At 41.6% G+C, this 20,739-nt stretch overlaps 1 protein-coding gene across 2 annotated transcripts in view; it reads right to left on the bottom strand.

Annotated features, from left to right (window-relative positions):
- The window catches only part of ANTXRL (ANTXR like), a 60,075-nt gene that overhangs the window by 29,392 nt on the left and 9,944 nt on the right, over positions 1–20,739 (bottom strand). For both annotated transcript variants that reach the window (XM_086900438.1, XM_023929565.2), the window contains 11 exons: positions 17,647–17,718; positions 17,446–17,517; positions 15,270–15,351; positions 15,134–15,167; positions 13,138–13,217; positions 12,957–13,025; positions 12,678–12,758; positions 12,513–12,573; positions 5,866–5,964; positions 3,515–3,584; positions 2,313–2,391 (listed from right to left, as the gene is read on the bottom strand). In XM_086900438.1, coding sequence (XP_086756564.1) covers positions 2,313–2,391; positions 3,515–3,584; positions 5,866–5,964; positions 12,513–12,573; positions 12,678–12,758; positions 12,957–13,025; positions 13,138–13,217; positions 15,134–15,167; positions 15,270–15,351; positions 17,446–17,517; positions 17,647–17,718 — 799 coding nt within the window. The remainder of the gene's footprint in view (positions 1–2,312; positions 2,392–3,514; positions 3,585–5,865; positions 5,965–12,512; positions 12,574–12,677; positions 12,759–12,956; positions 13,026–13,137; positions 13,218–15,133; positions 15,168–15,269; positions 15,352–17,445; positions 17,518–17,646; positions 17,719–20,739) is intronic.

The raw sequence follows: 20,739 nt of genomic DNA, 5'->3' as shown, positions 1-20,739 counted from the left end.
GCTGGTAGGAGCTTTGTAAAATCTGGGTGAGATCCTGAATGACCGATTTAGGTGGTACCTAGCTCTCAGGTCTATCCCTAGAGCTGCCAGGACTGACACAAACAGAGCTCCCACTGCATGCTTTTAGGCAGGTAACCCAGAATCCCACATCTGTGTCACAGCATCACCATCCCTACATTGCTCTGTGGCTTTTTGTTAGAGCTGTGACAAACAGATCTGTTTCAGGACATGCTATTTGGCTCACCTTCATTTGGCCAAGGAGCAGCTGGATTGCTCCAACATGTGCCAGACCCCCTGCTCAAACAAGTCCTGTTAGAGGACACAGTACCCAGCTGCAGTTCAGTGCAAAGCCCCCCTCTCTGGCCCTCCCATGGCCCCATGTACAACTAACACATCTGGAAAGCAGGCACTTGAAGAGACATGAATTCCCAATAAAGTCAGTTTGCTGAGAAAAGGGCGAGTAAAAATCAAGCATAACTTTAATAAATATTGTTGCACTCCTTAAAAACAAACCCAAGCACAGTAGCAATGCAGTACCACTGCTACTATTACTCCAAGCACACATGACCTCCTTGTTTTGTAGCCTTTGTTCCCAGGCATCACTTTTCCCCTGCTAACTGCACATATAAATTGCTGAGACATTTGCCAGCAGTAGTTCAGGAGCTGCAGGCAGCAAGAAGCTAAAGAGTCTTCTTTTAATGGTTTTAGTGATACAAAGCACCATAGTGAAGCTGGACTTTGAAAAGAAAATAGCAGACTTCATGCAGCTGAACAGAAATAAGCACAGGGATCACACAGAGGCTTTCGGATTATAGTGAAGATACTTACTGTACAGAAAAGACAGAAGGACCAGCTGGGGAGGAGAGCTGAGCAGGCCAGCTGACTGCCACCCACAGAAAAGGAAACAGGAGAGGAAAGGAAATGGAGGGACTCTCTAAAACGAGAAGAGTGAAATGCATGAAATTAAGACGAAGTTGGAAACTGAACTGCCAACCTCCTGCTTAGAGGACATAACAGGAGCGAGACAGCATTTTCCTATCAGCTGCAAATCAGGCTTCCTGCCTCCTTCACATTCAATCTGCAAGAGGCTGGTCAAAAACTGTCAGATTGACATGACTGGAGATTGGATTCCTCTTTTTATCCTACGGCTACCAAAAGGAAAATCTTCCTCCATCCATGCTCTGGCCTTTAGGAACTCCAGTTAGGGTTGAGACTTCAGTCTTCATCAGAAATAGATTACATATGGGTAACTAAATGCACCAGTTAACACATGTGTTTCACTGCAGACTTGAAAGGTTTTATTGTACCTGAGGTAAAAGAGTGGAATTAAATGTGAAAAGTATCAGTCCTCAGCATGGAAAACTCAGAAGAAAGTTTTAGCAAAATAGAAATAACCCCATAAAGAGAAAAATACATCTCTGCTATGTTGCATCCCTGCAACCCAGACTACTCCAGCATTCTGGTGTGATATTTCCCACCTTCGTTGATGCAAACATCAGAAAATTAGATTTACAAGTTCCAGTCGCCTGTATCTGCATTCCTGCCCTTCTGCTCCCCAGCTGTCAAAATGGCCAACAATGATTACAAACCAATATGACAGCATTTGGCATAGGCTATAAAAGTCCTTTTGACACTAATAACAATGATACAAACTGCTATCAGGTACTTCAGCCAACTTGGTTTAGACCACAAACACAAGGTCACATATTTAATTACTGCACTTGCTCACACCAGCTATAGGCACTGCCTGCTTTTTACCCAAGGCAAGGAAGACTCTTCACCAATTAGCCAGTTTCCTAATTTTCCTTATTTGATTCTAAAAATCAGATTTTGCTAAAAGATCACTTCTAGCTTTTTGTTCCTAACACTCCATCTGGTCTTTTTGACCACGTGATGTGGGACAGACATCACTGTCCTTTCCAGATACAAGTCCTAACTTTTTATCCCATATCCCATCAGGGACCCCCAAGGCTAAACAGAGTGTTGCTCCCTGATGCTCCTTCAATCATTTTCTCAGATCTCCTTCTATTAAGATCTGAGTTTTGAGGCTGTCTCCTGCAGTAGGAATGGGCAGGGTACCTCTTATTCTAATTTTTTACTCAGAAAATCTATTATGATCTATCCAGCATCAATAACAATTTGATCTTGAGTAGGGCTGGTTATTTTCCCAAGAGCTGCTGGGATCTGGTGAGTAGGGGTGACGCAGACACTGCAGAGAGGTCACACTCACTCAAGGAGACTTTGCCTGAAGAACAACCATTTCTTTCCAAGGTCTCATGGTTCCTCTGTCAAGCCCCATTGGAATTACTTACACAATGTGTGCTGGTGATGCTGACAGAGCTGGAGATGAATGTTAGCCCGTTGTTCATGCTGACTTGGAGGAAAACCACCCTAGAGCACAAACCAGATATGTTTATTTTTAGTGTCATCTTTACACCCACTGTTACCTTTACTCTCTGCTTTATCCACTGGTTTATGAGCATGCATAGCTACCATATTCTGTTGACTCAGGGCACTTTCAGGGCCTCAGACATTTACCTGCATTTGCCTCCCTGCTTGCCCACCAGCCACCTTTTTTATGTTACCTTAGTTGAACTGAGACATCTGCTTTTTATTAAAAAAAACCCCATCCCACCTGGGGCAAAGGGCACTAGGACAGTGAGTCATAACAGAATGCCAGACAATAGCAATACTACTGTAGATATCACAAGAAACTTTAAGACTTTTTAAACTTATTTAAAGAAACCCTTTTGTCAATGAATCAGAATGGGTTCTTTTGTATCCAAGCAAATCCAGAACACCTGCACTGAGATCAAGGAGGGTAAAAACACTGAAATGCCAATGAAATTCAAAAATCTTCCCCAGACATTCTCCAATATCAGAAAAATGGGTCAAAGGAAGAAAAAAAATTTAAATAAAAATAATGACAAAACCCCACCAAATTAACTTCCTTCACCAACAAATACAAAAGGGAAGGGAGGCATTCACCTCTAGCCCAGTACAGTATTTAAGCACCCAGAAGACTGCCTAGGGAAAAGATAGGGCATTGTGCCATGTCCCCCAGAAGTCCAGAGGATTAAAAAGGCTGAAAAATAACTACACTAGACACAGCAGAGCAAAATACAAGAAGCAACATATACAATAGCAGCAAAAGAATTCAAATCAAGCATCTCCATTCCATCAAACTTAACAAGTTTGTCTTGAATTTAATTACCTTTTCATCTGAAACAACAGCATATAGGAATAGAGGAGGAATCACCATTTTGTGAATCTATGATATAGGACCATATTTAAGCAAGAAGGCCTTTGGTTAAACTGTGCTGAAGACCCAACATTAAATAGAGCTACGCTGGCTCATACTAGGAAAGGATTTGGCACAAAGGAGATGGCTGCAATAGGACACATGCACCCAAATTTACTGACACTTTGGGCAAAATCCTGAGCCTTTGGCTCAGTAATGACATCTTCACCCAGAAGTCCACTCTCCTGACACATGCTGGGAGGCAATACTCACTGTCCAGCATCTTCTATCACCGGGGCAGGGCAAAGTAAGTACGTATCATGAACAAAAGTCGGCTTTTCATCTGAAAGAAAATGAATATAACTATCAGGGATAAAGAAAATAGATTGTTTCAAGCAGTCTACCCCCCTGAGAAGTGCTGACACCAATCACAGCCACAGATGAACTCAATATATCAGCAAGTATCAATACTCCCCAATGGTGCTGAGCACAAATCCAAATACTAGAGTAACCATTCATATTGATGTCAACATGATGCTATCAGGTTAGAGACACCACTAAGAGTTGGAAGTTTATCTCTGATGCTGACAGCAGTGATCAGCCATTTGGAATTCAGTTTTGAGCAGTATTCATCATGTCTATCTGAAAACTACATGCAGCCTCTACTCACACTGAATAGTCCAAACCCTCGAGTTACTCAATGGCTCAAAAGTTTAGGGTTCAATTTTTGTCTACCCATGTCCAAACACACACAGAAGAGAATCCAAGGCTGCACTGTCTGAGCCCAAGAAGAAGGAAGGACAGAGATGGGGTGGAGCTGAAATGGAGAAATACAGAGGGGGAAAAAGCCAAACCCAAGAGGTGCTTGGTCATTTACAGGAAACAGGCAGAGAGGGGCCATGACTGATGTTATCATGAGGATCTGCTCTGCACTAGCTGCTTCTCCTGCACCCAGCCTCCCCTTTGTGGCAGTATCATCTGTAAACAGCCCACGTTTATAAGGGTTAGGTGCAGGCAGAGTCAAACACAAGGGCGCACATCTTCCCACCTCCTGGCACTACACTGCTCCATGATTCAGCAGTGTTAATCCTGTTGCTTTCAAAAGTCACATCCAGAAAGCCAAGTCCTATGAATACAGACAGGAGGCTCAGCACTCAGTAATCCTGCACTGCCACTCCACAAGTGTGTATGCTGAAGCACAAGAGCAGACATTGCTCCAGTGACTACAGCTCAGCTCTGAATGGCTAGCAAAGCAACTGTGCTGCCAGCCTGGAGAAAGCGTGGTCTACAGGAGTCAAACCCAAGGAAATAAAGGGCTGATAAAGGCTGCCATCTTATTTATATTTTTGAGGCTTGTTTATTTTTTTTTATCGAGGAAAAAAATTGACTCAAGCAACAACAGGTGTAAGAGTTGCTCCTTCATGCTTCACCCATTCTCAAGCAGACCTGATGACAGAACTCATTTCTCTTCCTAGGCAGAGATGAGGGAATGGAAATCAGTTATATGTTTTAGGGAGGGGAAAAAAAGCCAGTACATATCAGCATGTCATCAAAACATCTGCTGCAAATTTAACCCAAGGAAAACACAGCGTGGAGTTGGAATGGAATCAGACTAGTTTTCCTCCTGTGTATTTCCAGGCACAGGTCAGCACTCACTGTGTGAAGTCCACTCAAGGTGCTAATGATTTGGGTCAGGGAAGAAAAAGCAAAAAGTTTGCCTAAGTGATAAACCACAAAAAACAAATCCTGCTTAAAGCATATCTTTATAAGTGTAATAAATGCAAGACCACCAGTGCTGACTGACTGCAGCATCAACATAGACAACTGGGATGGGAAATGAAGGAGCAATTCATGTATTCCCTCTGGTAAGTGAATTCACTGCTAGGGAAGGCACCAGTCTGGCCACGACAGCATGTGAAAGCCTCTACTGTGCTCAGGCCACAAGGGTAGCATATATGAAAAAGGAGCAGAGCTCTCCCCACACCATATTTCACTCTGCCAGACACACACAGCTTCTCATGAATGAGAGAGGACTGCTGAGAAACTGGACAGTCCGTCTTTTTTGGCCATTCAGTCCTTTGCCTGGCTGCTGAGACAGCAAACAAATGACCCTGCTCAGCACAGCAATGACAGGGAATTTCCATGTTACACAGTCACAGTGATGACACCAGCAACTGGTGTCAGAGAGGAGCAGAGTGTGCCTGGGAGGTCTGCCTTTATGGCAATTGTCTCCTGAACTGGTGAATAAAACTCTGAAAACAACACCAAGGGATCAAGATAGTAATATTTCTTTTTACTGGTGATGAATAAGGGAATAGGAAGAAGCTTTAAGTTTCCATCTTAAAACCTGGTCCCCAGTCCTCTCTTGCTGCATGCAGCACCCACATACATCACTACAGTGGTGCCAAGCTCACTGTGCCAGCAGCATGCCCCGTGTAAGTGCTCACTACACAATGCCCACAGCTCACTGCACTGAATAAGGATGAATTTCAAGCTTCTTTTAAGTGCACTCCTCTACCCCAGCTCCCTCTCACATCTGCTGCAAGGACTTTCCTTAACATGGATGAGAACTGGCCCGTGAGGTGACAGCCACAGGGGTCACTGCAATCCACCTGCAAACTTACTGATAGTAAGGCTGTCATTGAGCTTGAAGCTGCAGAGTACCTGGTCGATATTTCTCGCATGATAAAAGCCGTTGCCTCTTACCACCACTTGAAAGGATTCTGCAAACAAAAATACAGAAGATTTATGATTTATTTATGAGAAATAACTCAAACACAGCATTTCTGTTCAGAGTGACCTGAATTAAAACATGACAGTTGTTATTCTCTGCCCTGTGCCTGAAATAAAACATCCACACAGACACTCTTCCCTCTATTCAGCAGCAATGCCTAAGAGTGCTACAGTGGCATGAGTGCTTCAGAGTCTTCTCTTTGTCTCAAGCCAGCTCCCACCAGTGTAACACAGAACTGCAATGCCTTAAAGATGCCTCAGCAAAACTAAGTCTGACTTGACTGGTGTTATCTCATGGTTCCTCCATGGCTTTTGAGACACAGACACCTTCGCTAACCACCTGTACCAGTCCTTTCCTCTAATCTTCATGGCAGATGGCACTAGGCTTTCAGCAGAACTATGTTCAGGAAGATGCTGACAGAGAGGATTCCCCTCCTAAACCTCCTGTGTTTCAGTGAGAATGCTTTGCCTCTGGTACAAACCCTGGGAAAAAACAGTGCTCCTGCCCATGCAATAACTGAATTCATGCACAGCCCCACTAAAATCTGCTCTGCATGAGAATATCTAACTTTCTTTGTGCTCTTCACCCACATCCCTGCCCCAGCAGCTGAAACCACCAGTGACACAAAGAGAGACCTGTCACAACTTCCATTGCTTTAGTCCTGATAGGGAAGGCACCTTTGATTTTTGACATCGTTGTGATAAACAACTATGATTTGTTCATTCAAGAAGCAGAAACCTCAGCAGGTTTGTTTTTTACAAATATTCCAGTGACAAAGCAGTTTTGCATTTAAGTAAAACAAGTCCAGTAAGGGTGCTACCAAATGTACCAACTTCAAAGGCCCACTGCTACTGGCACCACTGATCATGTTGCAGTGCACTGAGTTACTCATAAGTAACTCATAAGCCTAGAAAGTAACTCTGTTTATTGCTAGAGAGATCAGTACTGCCTGGCTGAGCATCTACTAGAAGTAGAAATGTGCAGGAGAAGGGAAGGGATAGAGACAAGTAGAGGTAGGATTGCTGAGTTGATGTCTATCATGAAAGCACCTGGTGTCACCATACAGTTATCTGGCTTTGTCTTCTCAGCTTCTCCCCAGCAAGCTTTTAAAGTTATTCCTTAGTAACCTACATAGTTAGCACTTCTCCTCAGAGCTCTAACAACACAACAGTTTGCTCTTCCCCCCTTTTTACTGTGCACAGGTGAAGTCCAACAGGGAGACACAGCCCCCTTTCTGCTAGAGTGAGCCTGAATTGCCAAACTAGGCACAAGATGCACCAGGAAGAGAAGTGGCAAGGGAAACTTCCCTCTAGGACACAAAAAGCCATTGTGGTTGCTACCCTGACCACAGAGATAACATCTTTAATGCAGACAGGTGGAGGGACACGTTCCAAATTTGTTCTGTCCCCCAGACACTTTTGAAACTCCCTTTGATACTGTACACAAGCAGCCAGCTGATACTGAGATTGCTGGCACACAGCAAGGGAAAACACAGAGGTTGCACTTTCACACTTGCACTTCCTACTGTCACCAAATCCTCCACAGGGCTCTCACACCAGCCTCTGAGCAGCATTTGAGACCAGCCCAACACAAGGGGTATAACAACACAACACAGGACCAATTAGTCTTCAAGCTTCACATCCAAAAATATGAATAAATTATACAGGATTTTTAGCGAGTAAAATCGTGAACAGGTCTACATGCATCATCATTTTTATTTTGATGAACATACTAAAAAGGAGAGCAAAACAATGTTGGTAGGATTGAGGGGAGCAGTATATGATTTTTTAGCAATACAAGATTTGGCCTTTAGCAACATTCCACATGTTATTTGCATGACTTGGAGGAAGGAATCATTACTGGATAACACTACATGAGGCCCAAAGGTGGCTGAAATACATTCAGCCTCATCTGCCTGCACTTCATTATCAAGCTAGTACGAGGATGTGGAATACTTTTCTGTACAAACAGCTTGTTTTTGTCAAAAACACTCTCATTCACTGCCATTATAACTGTATTGAGATCTAATGCAACTCCAGGTGAATTGGACAAGGGCACTTAAAAATTACAATCACACACTGGAATTCCACACTCCAGTTTTCATCATGGTAATTTTCTCTAGAGCAGGGCTCTGAACTGAAGCCACAATGTACATGGGAATCAAAGGAGATATTTTGGGAGGAGATAAAGAAAGTATCTACTGGAGTTCATTTTGAAATTGAAAATGTGCTTAGGTACCTTGCTAAAGAAAAATTATAAAATTTGAGATCTCAGTGAGCACACCAAGAGCCAAATACACAAATCTAGCATCAGAACTTGGTCTCTTTTTAATGGGAAGGGTTATACATCCTTGTTGTCACTGGAGTAATGAGAATTTCTTTAAACAAATGAAAATGTACTGTAGGGCAGATTCATCTGCTTCTTACTCCAATAAGAATCTTGAGTTACTCTTAGTCAGATTCATGCCTTGAGCCATTCCACAGTTAACCCAGATGCTACACTGAGAATTATGAGCATCCCTTTTTTTGCCAGCAGAGCTGAGGGCCATGACCAGCCCTGAGGGCAACTGGGCCTCTGCCCATCCACCAGAACTACCTGCCTGGGACCACACACTGGCAGACTTGCTTGTAACCAGTCCACTTCACTTGGATACCCAGCCAAGACGATCGTCTTTCCCCATCTCAATTTTATATTTCAAAAGAAGCTTGCTAAAACAAGCAAATTTTCATTCCTCTTCTCATGAATTAACGCCTTAAAAGGCAGCAATCACAAAAGCTTAATTGGTGGCTGTTTCAGCGGCTTTAAAAAGATGCTGCAAGTAAGAAAATTTCAACGCAGGACCTCAAAGGTAAAAGCTACATGCACAAGTTTACTCTTGTCAGGACAATTTAGCTCTCCTGCCCTTCTTTTCACTGTGGTTGCCACTCTGCACAGCCAGTTGTGAACAAGTGACTGGGTAATAACCTGCCCACCAACACAAGCTGAAAAGACACCAGACTTGCAGGGAAATGAAAACAGCTATCCCTGGGTTTGTTGTTGCTGTTTAGAAGCCTGCCCCCTCAGTTGCTCTGGAGCATGAACGCGTTCTGGGTGACGCTCTGTTGAAATGGCTAATTCCATTTAATTTTGCGCCCTGGCTCTGGCTGCGTCCTTTTCTCCCTTAGTTACTGTCAGATCATAGATTGCAGCTTTTGACAAGACAGCGAAAGGAAAAAGGTCAGCACTGAAATAAGCGGGCGGCGCTGGCAGCGAGATGGTAGGTTGAAGCTGGTGTGCGCTGGCTGTGCTGTCGGCTCCGCTTCTCTGACTCTGATGAGAAGCTGACTGCTTGCATCCACACCTGGGAGTTGATGTGGCCAGTAGGATGCCACATCCAACAAAACCTTTCAATCACATCTGCGTACCATAAACATAATCAAAGCAATGATGCTGTCAAAGGGGATATGAGGCACCTCTGATTCTGCACTGATAGCCTGTTTACAGGCTGCATGTCTTGGTCACTTTAAATCAGAGGGAACAGGAAGGACCCAACTGCATTGCTCCACGCTGGGGACGATGAATTTGCAGGGTCAAAAAGCATTAAACATCAGATAGCTGTCACAATATGACGAGATCAATTTGTAACTGGATTTGCCAGATAGCTTCGTCACAGAACGCCAGAGTCCCAACTGGAATTGTCAACACACAGAAATGGTTCCATTAGCATTTTACTAAACCTCTGACAAGTCAAAAATGAAGCCATGATCACCAGCAATCACCAGTGCAGTAGTAACTATGAGAACACTTACAAGGAGTGGCTCAGACCCTGCTTTAAGCCCTGATCGTGATTTGCTTCCACTGAGCCACACAAACCCCTCATGATCTCATAGCAAATTAAAAAATTTATTAGCAGCGCTAAATGAAAGCTAAACCAATTATCACCTCCTCAGGTAAGTTTCATACAAAAAGCTGTAATTTCAAGGCTGTAAACAGACAAGTATCTTTGCTGGAGAATGTGATAATATATTGCACTCTCTCCTAAGGTCGATTATTTTCCAATCTTAATTTTGAAATTAAAATTTCTGTTGTGCATTTAAACAAACAAACACTCCTAACCTAAAAGAGGAGGAACAGTGAATTTCTAGAGAATGATTTGTTCTAATTTTCAGCCAGTGGGTACATCCACCATGCAAGTGTATTTATATATAATATTCTAATGTAGGTTTCAGTGGCTATATATCTTGACAGAATAATACATTATCAGTACACTATATCAGTAATTACTTAAATTTAAAATGCATAAAAATTCTGACATTAATGCAAAAAAATAATGAAGCCTATGAAGTAAATGCTAAATGAAGCACATTAAAAAAATAAAACCACATTACATATAGAGTAGCACTGTATAACTGTCCAGTGAGCTGAACTCAGGATCTGGATTCACACTACCATGAAGAAAGTTGTTTAATCCTGGGAGATTCTCTCCAGGAGGTAGTGGGGCACACAGCCAGATGAACCTCCAGCTATGTTGAAGTAAGTGGAATAATAAATCTAAGCACAAATGTAAATATTTGTAGCCTCATGCCGTAAAAGAAATTGAAATTCTCAAGTTCTTGAAAGAGGTAATTTCAGCTGTGGCTTTCAGGATAATAATAAATACTATTGCAGTAATTAGTGCTAAGTACTTTAATACTTTAAATACAATGGTATACAAACAGTGTACATCACGTGGAGCTGCACCTTTGGCTTCCTCCCATTTTCAAGCTCTCTGCTGCTACAAACAAACCTCCAAGCACGTGGAGATTGGGCAGCAAAGCTTTGCCATGTGGCAGCCCTTGCCTGGTCAACAGGGACAGAGAAACCTCAGGACACAAGTGAAAGGAGTGCTGGTACCTTGCTGAACCAGCAGCACTGCACAGAAACAGATTCTGCCCAATTTGTATTGGTCTTGTTTGAAAGCCACAAAGACAATGAAAAATTCTATGAGGCCAAGTAAGGTAACAATATTGTTTGGGTGTTTGGGTTTTTTTTAAGGGCAAACTATTTTTAAAGTGTACTTGTGGAATCTTAATCACATTTATCATAAATTTTTTTACCTAGCAAGCTTAGCAAAAGATGAAGTGATTTGCATACATTATCCTTTGGGGAAAAAAAAAAAAGAAATTGTATTCTTTTTGCTGAAATATATCAATTTTGTTGAAAGAACTTTTTTTGGTGAGAACTTATTTTCTCAAATATTCCATAAAATATTTTCAACATTCCATTTGAAAAACATTGTTTCAAATTCAACTTTCCAATATCATTAACATTGCCCAAACAATTTCAAGAATACTTCTGAAATCCCTCCTATTGGAACACTCACATTTTTTATGTAGCTAAAAGCATGTTTGTTGAACAGGACAGCTTGTAATAAGCTCTGCACAAAAAAATTATCATGTATATTATAACTACGCAAAAATAGGAAAGTATCATTCTGAAATAAAAATCTTTAAATGTCAAAGCTTTAAAACTTTTTTTCTAATAACTCCTCAATATTGTTAAAAGTAAAATCATTGCTTTAAATTTTACAGATGAGATTTTACATCTAGTCCACAATAATATACTTAGGAATAATTCAAAAGATACAAGGATGTTTCATGTTAAATTGAAAGATGCAGGGTAAGATCATATTGTGATTGACATGTGGAAATGAAGAGTGAACAATTTTCTTCTGTGATACTAGATTTTTCCTAAGTTTCATATTTTATCTTTTTTCAATGTCAGCTTTCATGCATCATTGCCATTTTTTATGTGCTCCTTTTTACAGTGTACAAGAAAATGAACATAAGACACTAACACTAGAGCTAAATAACCATGCTGAAAACTGTACCTTCCAGCAAGCTTATGGTGTCACTCTTACCCTGCTGCAATAGCCTCTAAAGTAAAAAAAAAAAAAAAATAGAGCAAGAGAATTGCTAACATAAACTAGAACAAATCCAAGTTAAATATTCTAGACACAAAAGGCATGAAATTATCAACAATTCCTCTGGGTATCCTTCATGTTTACCATAAAGAATAATGGCTCAAACAAGTAAAACATTAACATTTTGGAAGACACAAGCGGTATCTTGGCCTATGCAGCAAATTATATTTGGTTCAATAAACCTTTAATTTCTGTGTTTTGCAAAATCTTTTTCTAACTGCTGACAAGTCCTAGCAGATCCCAGGAATGCAGTCTTTCCAGAAATTTGTGAGATATTGCCCTTAGACCCTAGAATCTCTGCCAGTCTGGTTTTACATTACTTTTCTCTCTCTCAGATTTTTTAAAAAGTGTTATCCACAATTTGCTGAGCGTTGCCTCTGTCAGCCCTCCAGACTGGTACTCAGCCACAGAAGCTACATGCTTATCGTCAGAATGTTTTTCTCAAGCTGAGAAGGAACATGTAGGGCTTTAGCCATGGCCTGAGATGATGCTCTAGCACATCCACAGGCTCCAGCTCCAATACCACATTAGGTGGTTACTGACATTTTACCAGTGTCATTCATTTGCCTCAACACACTGTTCTTGTGGAAACTTACCTCCTGCACAAACACTGGATGGTTCAGCCGCTAGGATCTCAATGCAAGACTTCTTCAGAATCTACAAGATTCAGATAAGGGCATGTTTTGGTAACAGTTTTCATCTATGCTTTAATTAATGCAGGAAAGGGCAGCCTATACTGTGTTTCAGAATATCCAACTTACTGAATCAATGGTTCCTCTTAGGGCATAAAAGCCTCCCTTAACTGGAAAAACATGATCAATGCTGTCAGCAATCGTTGACAGCTGAAAAGAAAGACAATCATAAATCATGAGGAAAACAAAATTACAGTGAACAAAACCAGGCCCCTTCATACTTGCTAAAAGACATCACAGTGACACGAAATGATTTATGCCTCAAGTAATTAAATAAACGCCTTCATCTGATGCTGTTATTTGTGCAGTAGTATAACAGAAAAACACAAGATAAAACAAGCAAGTTACCTGAGTTTCATTGAAATCTTTCACTCCAACACAATAAACAATAGCTCCAAAGTTTCTGGCTCTGTTGGCCTAAAAAACCCAAGAACTGCCATTAAACACAAAGCCATATAGTCAGCAGAGTCAGCAGTAAATGTGTACAGGTTTGACATAAACTAGTTTGGATAAAGATAAAATTGCTTACTTCTTGTTCCGCATAATAAAACTGAGCGTCTTGCAACTCTCCATCCGTCAGGGCAATAATCACACTGGCAGTCCGAACTCCTACATGGAGGACAGTTAACAACACATTGCATACACATGACACAGGACTCAGCAATGGAAAAAGAAGTCTGGAATGAGGCAATCCTTTCTACTGACAAATAAATACAGACCCATAAGGCCAGGCTCTCAGCCTGACTGGCACAGACTTGCTGGTGCACCAGCTGAAGGCCAGATGCAAGGCCTGCAGGGAGCCAAACCTGTGCACCTTCACGTCACAGGCACCACTGGAGGGGGGAGTGCTGCTCTTACAAGGTCCACACATCGACTTTTCTGTTCTGAATAAAACAGCAGCGACTAAGATTACAGCTTTTGCATGGAGAACTGACAAAATGGGTTCTCAGAGAAGGAGAGGTTTCCTCTCTTCTCTTGACAAACTTCTCTCTACATAAACGCTGTCCAGAGACTGTGGTAAGAGATACCTCTGCAAAAAGAGCTTTCCTGCCATCCCACCTCTCCCTCCAGCAGGCTTTGAGAGAGCAACCCCACTGAACATGGTAGGAAATGGATTTCTACAGGGACGTCAGTCCTACAGTTCTCAAGCAACTAGAACCTACAGTGAAATTCATAGGAATTCTGAGCATGTGAAAACCTTAAGATCAGGTCCATTAAAAAAAAAAAAACATGTCTTGTGTTGCAACATTTCATATCCCATCTAAACTTACTTGAAAAGGTTGCATAGACTGCAGAGATTTAACTATGTACTGCAGTATAGAATACAATGCTACCTAGAAAAATGCAACCTGTTAACAAAATTAAACCAAATTAACTGCAGTTCAGCCAACCATTCTGAGTCCATAGTTCTTAAGCAAAGTAACAAATACACATACATGCTACTTTCAGGCAAGTATTTGTTGTTTTTCAAAATAATCTGTTACAATTTCAAATGTCTTCCTACATACTGTCTGAAATTACAGACTGATTAGTTTTGACATGTTTCTTATGCCACACAGTCCTTCCCATGTCATGTCAGACACAGACATAAATCTTAAAAAAATGACCTGCAACTTGGGGGAAAAATAGCTGGGATTCTCTTTTTTTTGTGCCCAGCACCCTTGAAAAATACTAAGAAAAACTGGCGATCTTATTTTATTTTCTTTTCAATGCTTGTTTCTTCCCCAGTAGTTTAGCTTCTAAATCCAGATCTCATGTACTCTTTTTCCTTCCCAATTCAATTTACAGTATACTTGATTAGTTCTTAGCTACATGCTACAAAGTAAAACTGTTTTCAGCTGGACAATTCAGTACTCCTAATCTTCCTGGCAGAAATGCTGCAACATTGTGCAGAGATGCTGCTCCTACACTCTCAACCTATTTTAATAAAAAGGCATCAGCCTGTTTCTTCATCTTCCAAAGACACCATTAGCCCACAAATGGGAACAATCTCACACCAGGGTATGAACAAGGCAAGTCTTGTTAGGTATCTAAGCCTTCTTTTGGCACTGACAAAATCCACAAACACTTTCCTCTCCAAATTTAGTGAAAAGGCACATTTTAGCAACTCAGAATCTGAACACAAATCATTTACACTGATGCAAAACTCTCATTTGCACTCTTACACTGTTAAGAACAATGCTATGGGATAACAAAGCAGGGAGGGCTGAGTGCATCAGGACAGAAAGGACCAGGAAAACGTGGGCATTCCTGTCTCCTGGGTGCAAGATGGACAGCTCTGGCTGCTATGGTTTGGTCTGCATTCTGCATTGGTCAGATCTGGGATCATGCTGGTCTTCTCTGATCTCAATAAACCATGAATCATACATTTAGAAGTAGGGCTGTAGTCAAAATGGAATGCGGAATTGCATAACACCAGCCCTTCTCCAATACTTCTTCCAGCGGGTTTACTGCAGGTCATAAAAAGAGCAATAATCCCTGTCTTTTCATGCAGATATACAACACGAACGATACACAACACATACCTCCATAGGTTTCATGGTAAATTTGCTCATTTGCCTGCAATGAAGTGTAGAACATGGTTAGCTCTCAAGTATAGCAGTGGGAAGTAAACAAAGTTCATATGTATAAAACAAAGAAAGCAGGTACTGTGCTGCGTACCCTTTTGAATCCTTCATGCATGAACGTGTCTCCTCCAGGCAATTCTTCCTTAAGAATGTCGAGCCCTCGTCTTATGGCTTCCCTTTGGATTGGAAAAAAAACCCAAACAAAATAAGAAATAAATAAAATCCCAGGAGAACATTCTATTAGAGGTTATTTTTTACTTTTGTTGAGCTATTCCTGTACCACAGCTAGATTATGCATCCTGTCAATCAATTGCACACAGTGCATACACATCAGCAGGAACACTGGTTGGACCAAGATTTTTTCCAAATTCCCCAATTTATCAGCCAAACATCCATGGGGGCATAAAACCAGACACAGGGTACAGCATTAGGGTAACATATCTCAAAGATGGAATTTTGTCCCTGCTCCCTCACTCTTGTGTATTCTCAGGATAAGATTAAATTAAAGCCAATGCCAGATATTAAACTTTAATGAACTGCAGAACAAAACAGTTCAAAACCTTACAACCCTGTCACAAAAAAGGGACAAATTAAAACTCGATATTGAATCAGTCATCAGGACAGTCTGGATTAGGATTTTTCCATTTTCAACACAGAGGCCTAAAGATAAGAGAACAGGATGGGAATGAGGAGAATTTCCTATCCTAGGCCAGGGACTCATCAACCTTCCTGGGGCATAGGTTACTCCTGGAAACAGAAGCACTTGCATGTCATGACCCCTGTTGCATAGCTCCTTACTCCCCAAATACCTACCAACCAAGAGCATTGCTCAGGGACAATAATAATGTAATTGATCACTGATCACCCTGATCCCTGACAAGGGTTTTCATTATATTAATGGAACACAAGGCACAAATATTCAACAAATAAGACACAGGCAGTTCAAACATCAGCTCCAGATGCCATGGGGCAGCCTTTCCTTAAGAGAATAGTGAGAACCTTCCCAAGCTCCATTTCGCAACTGGGTATATTATGTGACACAACTACAATTACAGAGAATACAGGAGGCTATATGGGATGAAGGTTAAAATCAGGAGCTTGGATTGGAAACGTCCTTAGCCCAAAAAAAGCAAATTTTTACCCTTCTGAAGTATAAAAGCTAAAAAGGCACACAGTGATCCATACAGAGTACAGGATTTTAGGACAGGAAACACTGTTATATTAAATGCCATGTTCACCACACTGACAGGCAGTTCCTGTCTACTTTTCACCTTGCAAAGAACAAATTGACCCAGAGAAAAGTAAGCAAGTTTGAGCTCTGCCACCAAGATATAGGATGGAGACCTGAAACAAAACTCAGCAGAAAGGAAGAGCCCTGAAGGTTATTTGGCTTAGGATGAGTTCATTGAGTGCAAAATCTTTCTGCTCCAGGGTTCCCATTATTTTATGGGGTGCCCTATATTACTGAGGCCCTTTCAGATAGCAGCAGAGGGAAAGTGAAGGCTTTAAGCTGAAATGAAGGAAAATACTTAGAAACACCCCAATGACAGGGATTTGTATGTGTAAGGAAAATTAAATTTATAAAAACAACTTTTTGAGGGTTGGGGATTTTTTGTGTTGGGGTTGTTTCCAGTGGTGGTTTTGGGGGTTTTTATTGACTATTTTTTTAAAGAAAGAGAATTTGGTTGTGAAGTTGACAACCAGAATTTTGCTCCATATTTTTTTTTCTTATGAAGACTATCACTTGGCTTTTCAAACCACCCCTGACACCCTGACATGGGTGCTGTTTGCAGGCAGTCCAGCAGAGGGGTGCCACAGCCTGGTGAGGTCCAGTGGGGACAAGCAGCTGCTGGTGTAAAGGCCAGGGCTTTGAGTCCCTTCCAAGGGCCTGGGGATCTCACACTCATTCCTTTGCTCACCAGTTCAGGGTCTGAGGTCTCTTCCACAAAAACTGTTCTTATTTGGGTGCTGGGGATAGCAAGCATGCTCAATGCTGGATCCTCAGCTGCAAATGCAGTTTCTCCCTGAAATACCACAGTAAAGAAGAGACAGCCCAGTGCTGCCTTCCTCTTACAAAGATGAAAAGAAAATTGAAAAGGGACAGCCAAAGGCCTTCTAAGCCCTCCTCCAGCTGGGAAGGGAGGAGAGGATTTCAGTTGGTGCCACACCAAGGACCAAGACAGACCTCCAAACTCTGGGTGTGGGGCCACTCACTGTTTGAGAGGTGGGAGAGAGGGTATTTCTGCAGGAGTGCTGTGGGAGGTACTTGCCTGTTCTCTGTCAGCTTCATGATCGTAGTGCCTCGCGAAGAGAAAACAATGAAAGACATCCTCAACATTGGACTGAAAGAGAAGAACGAGCCAGATCCATGTCATACTCCTTATTTCAGCAGAAATTCATTTGCTAATAAGCACTGAACAAAAAAATAAATAACGTGCAGGAAATTAAAGTATCATTTTAAAAAACTTTACCTTATGAACTTCTCAGCTAGGCTTTCCACAAAGGAGTAAATCTCAGTCCAATGATTTTTGACACTTCCAGATCTGCACACAAAACATAACTGATTACATTAAGCTTTCTTTGCAGTGAAATTCCTTGTTCCACTTTGAATTTTAAGCCTGGCCTACTCCAGAGGTTGTTAGGGACACAAATTACATAGAGCTGTGCTGAAAGCTGTAATAAGAACCACGATGACAAAACCCACTGACTCAAAGACAAGCAGTAAGAGGTCTGGAATGGTTTACTGTAACATTCTGAAACAAACTCAGTAACCCTTCCATTTGCTTCCATTCCTTTTATAGCATAAAATATAAATATTTTCTTCTAGTTTAATTAATTCAATTTGACTTCATTAAATTATCTGTTATCAGATTATTTGCTTTCCTAGAGCACAGCTCTGCCCTTGCACCACACAAAGCCTTGACTGATCTTCTATTCTCCCAGAATGCGTGGGAGAAGGTTTCCATGAATTACTGTTTGTTTCAAAAGAGAAACCTTTTTAAATAATTCTTAAGGGAAAGGCAGTACTCTTGCCTAATTTGCTGGACTAATGTTCTGGGCAGTCAAGCCCTGGCTCTGTTATGGATTTCTTGTGAAAACTTGGACAACTTTGTTACATGCAGAAGACTTACACATCCACGAGGACACTTTCATTATATAAAATTAAATTACTGGCACTCCCTGGCTTTTTTCTGCCAGGTCTTAGCAGGGACCCTCACAGATCCTCAGACAGAGCCTTGCACACAGCAGTCCTACAGTAATTTATAGATTTCTACCATGTTGATCTATAACAACACTTTAAGACATTAAAAAGGCTACAAAGCACGAAAGTCAATTGTTTTAAAAGCCCTCCCTAGCACTGCGGTGTTTATGAAGGAATGACCCATTTGTTTTCCTTGCTTGCTGAATTCACCTATCAGGTGTCTTAGGCAGATAAAAAGAAAGAAAGATAAATGAAACAATGGCACATACACAAAACCACAGGGGCTTAGATGCAGAACTAAAAAAAAGTTCAGAAATTTAACTTCTGTAAAGCAGTAGGATTCCTCTAACTGCTGTTAGGCATTTTTCTGTAGAAATTAGAAAACAATTACATTTTACAGTTCTCAGTTCTACTATGGGCTTTCCAAGTGATCTTATGCCAGTCACTCCTGCCCTTGTATGTCAGACACAGAACCCACGTGTGCAATGCAGGGTGGCACTGCCTGCCTGCAGCAGGGCTGGTGGAGTAGAGGGGGGACAAGGAAGTCTCCTGAAGTGCACAAACTAGAATAAATTGGCTTGTGTAACCCTGTTCTTTCACACTGCTCTTCTGGAGAACTGGTGATTCATTCACAGAACAAACTGGTTATCAAAGAACGAAGAAATTTCCAGGCAGCAAGGGAGGACAACAAACCCCTGGGGACTTCTCAGACCAGAGCTCTGGATCCTCTCTGGTCCCCAGTTTACATGTGCTACACAACAACATGCTTATAATTTGTGAACATAACCAATGAAAGGTGCTGGCACTATTACCAAATTAACCCTATCAACACCTGTAGATCTCCAGGATTCTTATGGAAGTCCCAGGCTGAATCTTTAAACATGGTGAAGTCAAAAGATTTCCTTGAATCTATCCAAGATGCTTTTAAAACTCCCAAACTCTTAAAAAAATTCTTTCTTCGCCCTGAAGTTGACACTTTTAATTTCATTCTGAGCTTGCCATCTGACTTGAATTTAACTCCTGAAATTTTCAATGAAGTCAATTCCCCTCACAGAATAACCAGTTTCTTACTTGGAAAAGACTGACCTATTTTACATGAGGTATCAAATTTCTACTGCAGAGGCACTGATGCAATCCAGAAAAAAGTAGCCGTGAATTTTCTTTTGAACTGCAACAAACCAACATTTCTAGTACCTTCGTAGGACTGCCAGAATTCTTTTTTCTCCCTTCTCTTTTTTTTTCCCCTGGAAGGCCAGCAAGAGATTTGACTGTAATAAATCAATAGTTGCCCATCCCTGAAAAGCTGGGGAGGTCTGTGTCATGGATCAGTCCTCACAGGAAGCGTGCTGTGCTCTCAGAGTTCTAGAGCTCTAGAAGCTCTACATCACAGAGCTGCAGCCCTGCAGAGCAGAGTTACTTCAGCACAGCAGTGGGTGTCCTTCACCCCTAAGAGGAATTCTGTACCCACACGTTGCTTACCAGCTGGGAAGTGTCACAAGTGTCCCAATCTATCAACAGGGAAAAGTCAAGGCCAAACAAAAACACTAGCAAGAAAATGTTAGTTTCAAAATCCCGTAGAGGGAGTACCAGTGAAGTGCTCAGCATTTAATCACTTTCCCCACAGCACACTCCTCCAAGCCCAGCTGTCATCTCCCACTGCAAATGGTGCCAAAATGCCACCAATTCCTGTCAAACCCCTCATAAACACCAGTGGGAGTGACCTGGCTTATAGAAGAACCTGATTTCCCCTCCCTCTCCCCCGAGCTTCCCTCTAAATATCCCTGTTTGTAAAGCTATTTGTATAGGACTTTAATTTGCCATTTAATGTGTGTGTATCTATCTATCTACACAAACTTTGGAGGCCTCCCGGGTTTGGCCTGATAGTTTTGTCATTTTCCCCAGAGGCCTGACCTCTTACCACCAGCAATGGCAGTTTCAAAGGCAGATTAAACAAAAAATTACCACAATAAAATGTTTGCTAAATTATATACTCGGTTGTCAAATGTCATCAAATATGAGCTCTGCCACTGACAAACAGAACTGCCCCACACTATTGAAAATCCTGAGCCATTTCACTGCCTTTGGAATCTTCCACACTGCAGTAATCACCATTACTATCAGCATAAACTAACTTGTTGCCCTTTGTGGCTGGACCAGACTAGGAGAATAAATGAAGCATGTCAAAGCCCAGCACTGTGCAGCAAAAGCACACACACTCATCAGCATCTGGGACAAGCTCTAGGGAAGCGACACAGACAGGGAATCTTACGTATCCTGTCGTGGAGGCTTGTTCCAGTAGATCCACCACAACAGCACTGTGGCTGTCTGCAAAAAAAAGAAAGCCTGCACTGCAGCCAGATCC

This window comes from Cyanistes caeruleus, chromosome 8 (assembly GCF_971803275.1).
Source record: "Cyanistes caeruleus chromosome 8, bCyaCae1.hap1.1, whole genome shotgun sequence".
Classification (NCBI taxonomy): Eukaryota; Metazoa; Chordata; class Aves; order Passeriformes; family Paridae; genus Cyanistes; species Cyanistes caeruleus.
The sequence above is the reverse complement of the archived record's forward strand: the minus strand, read 5'-3'. Positions and strand labels throughout refer to the sequence as shown.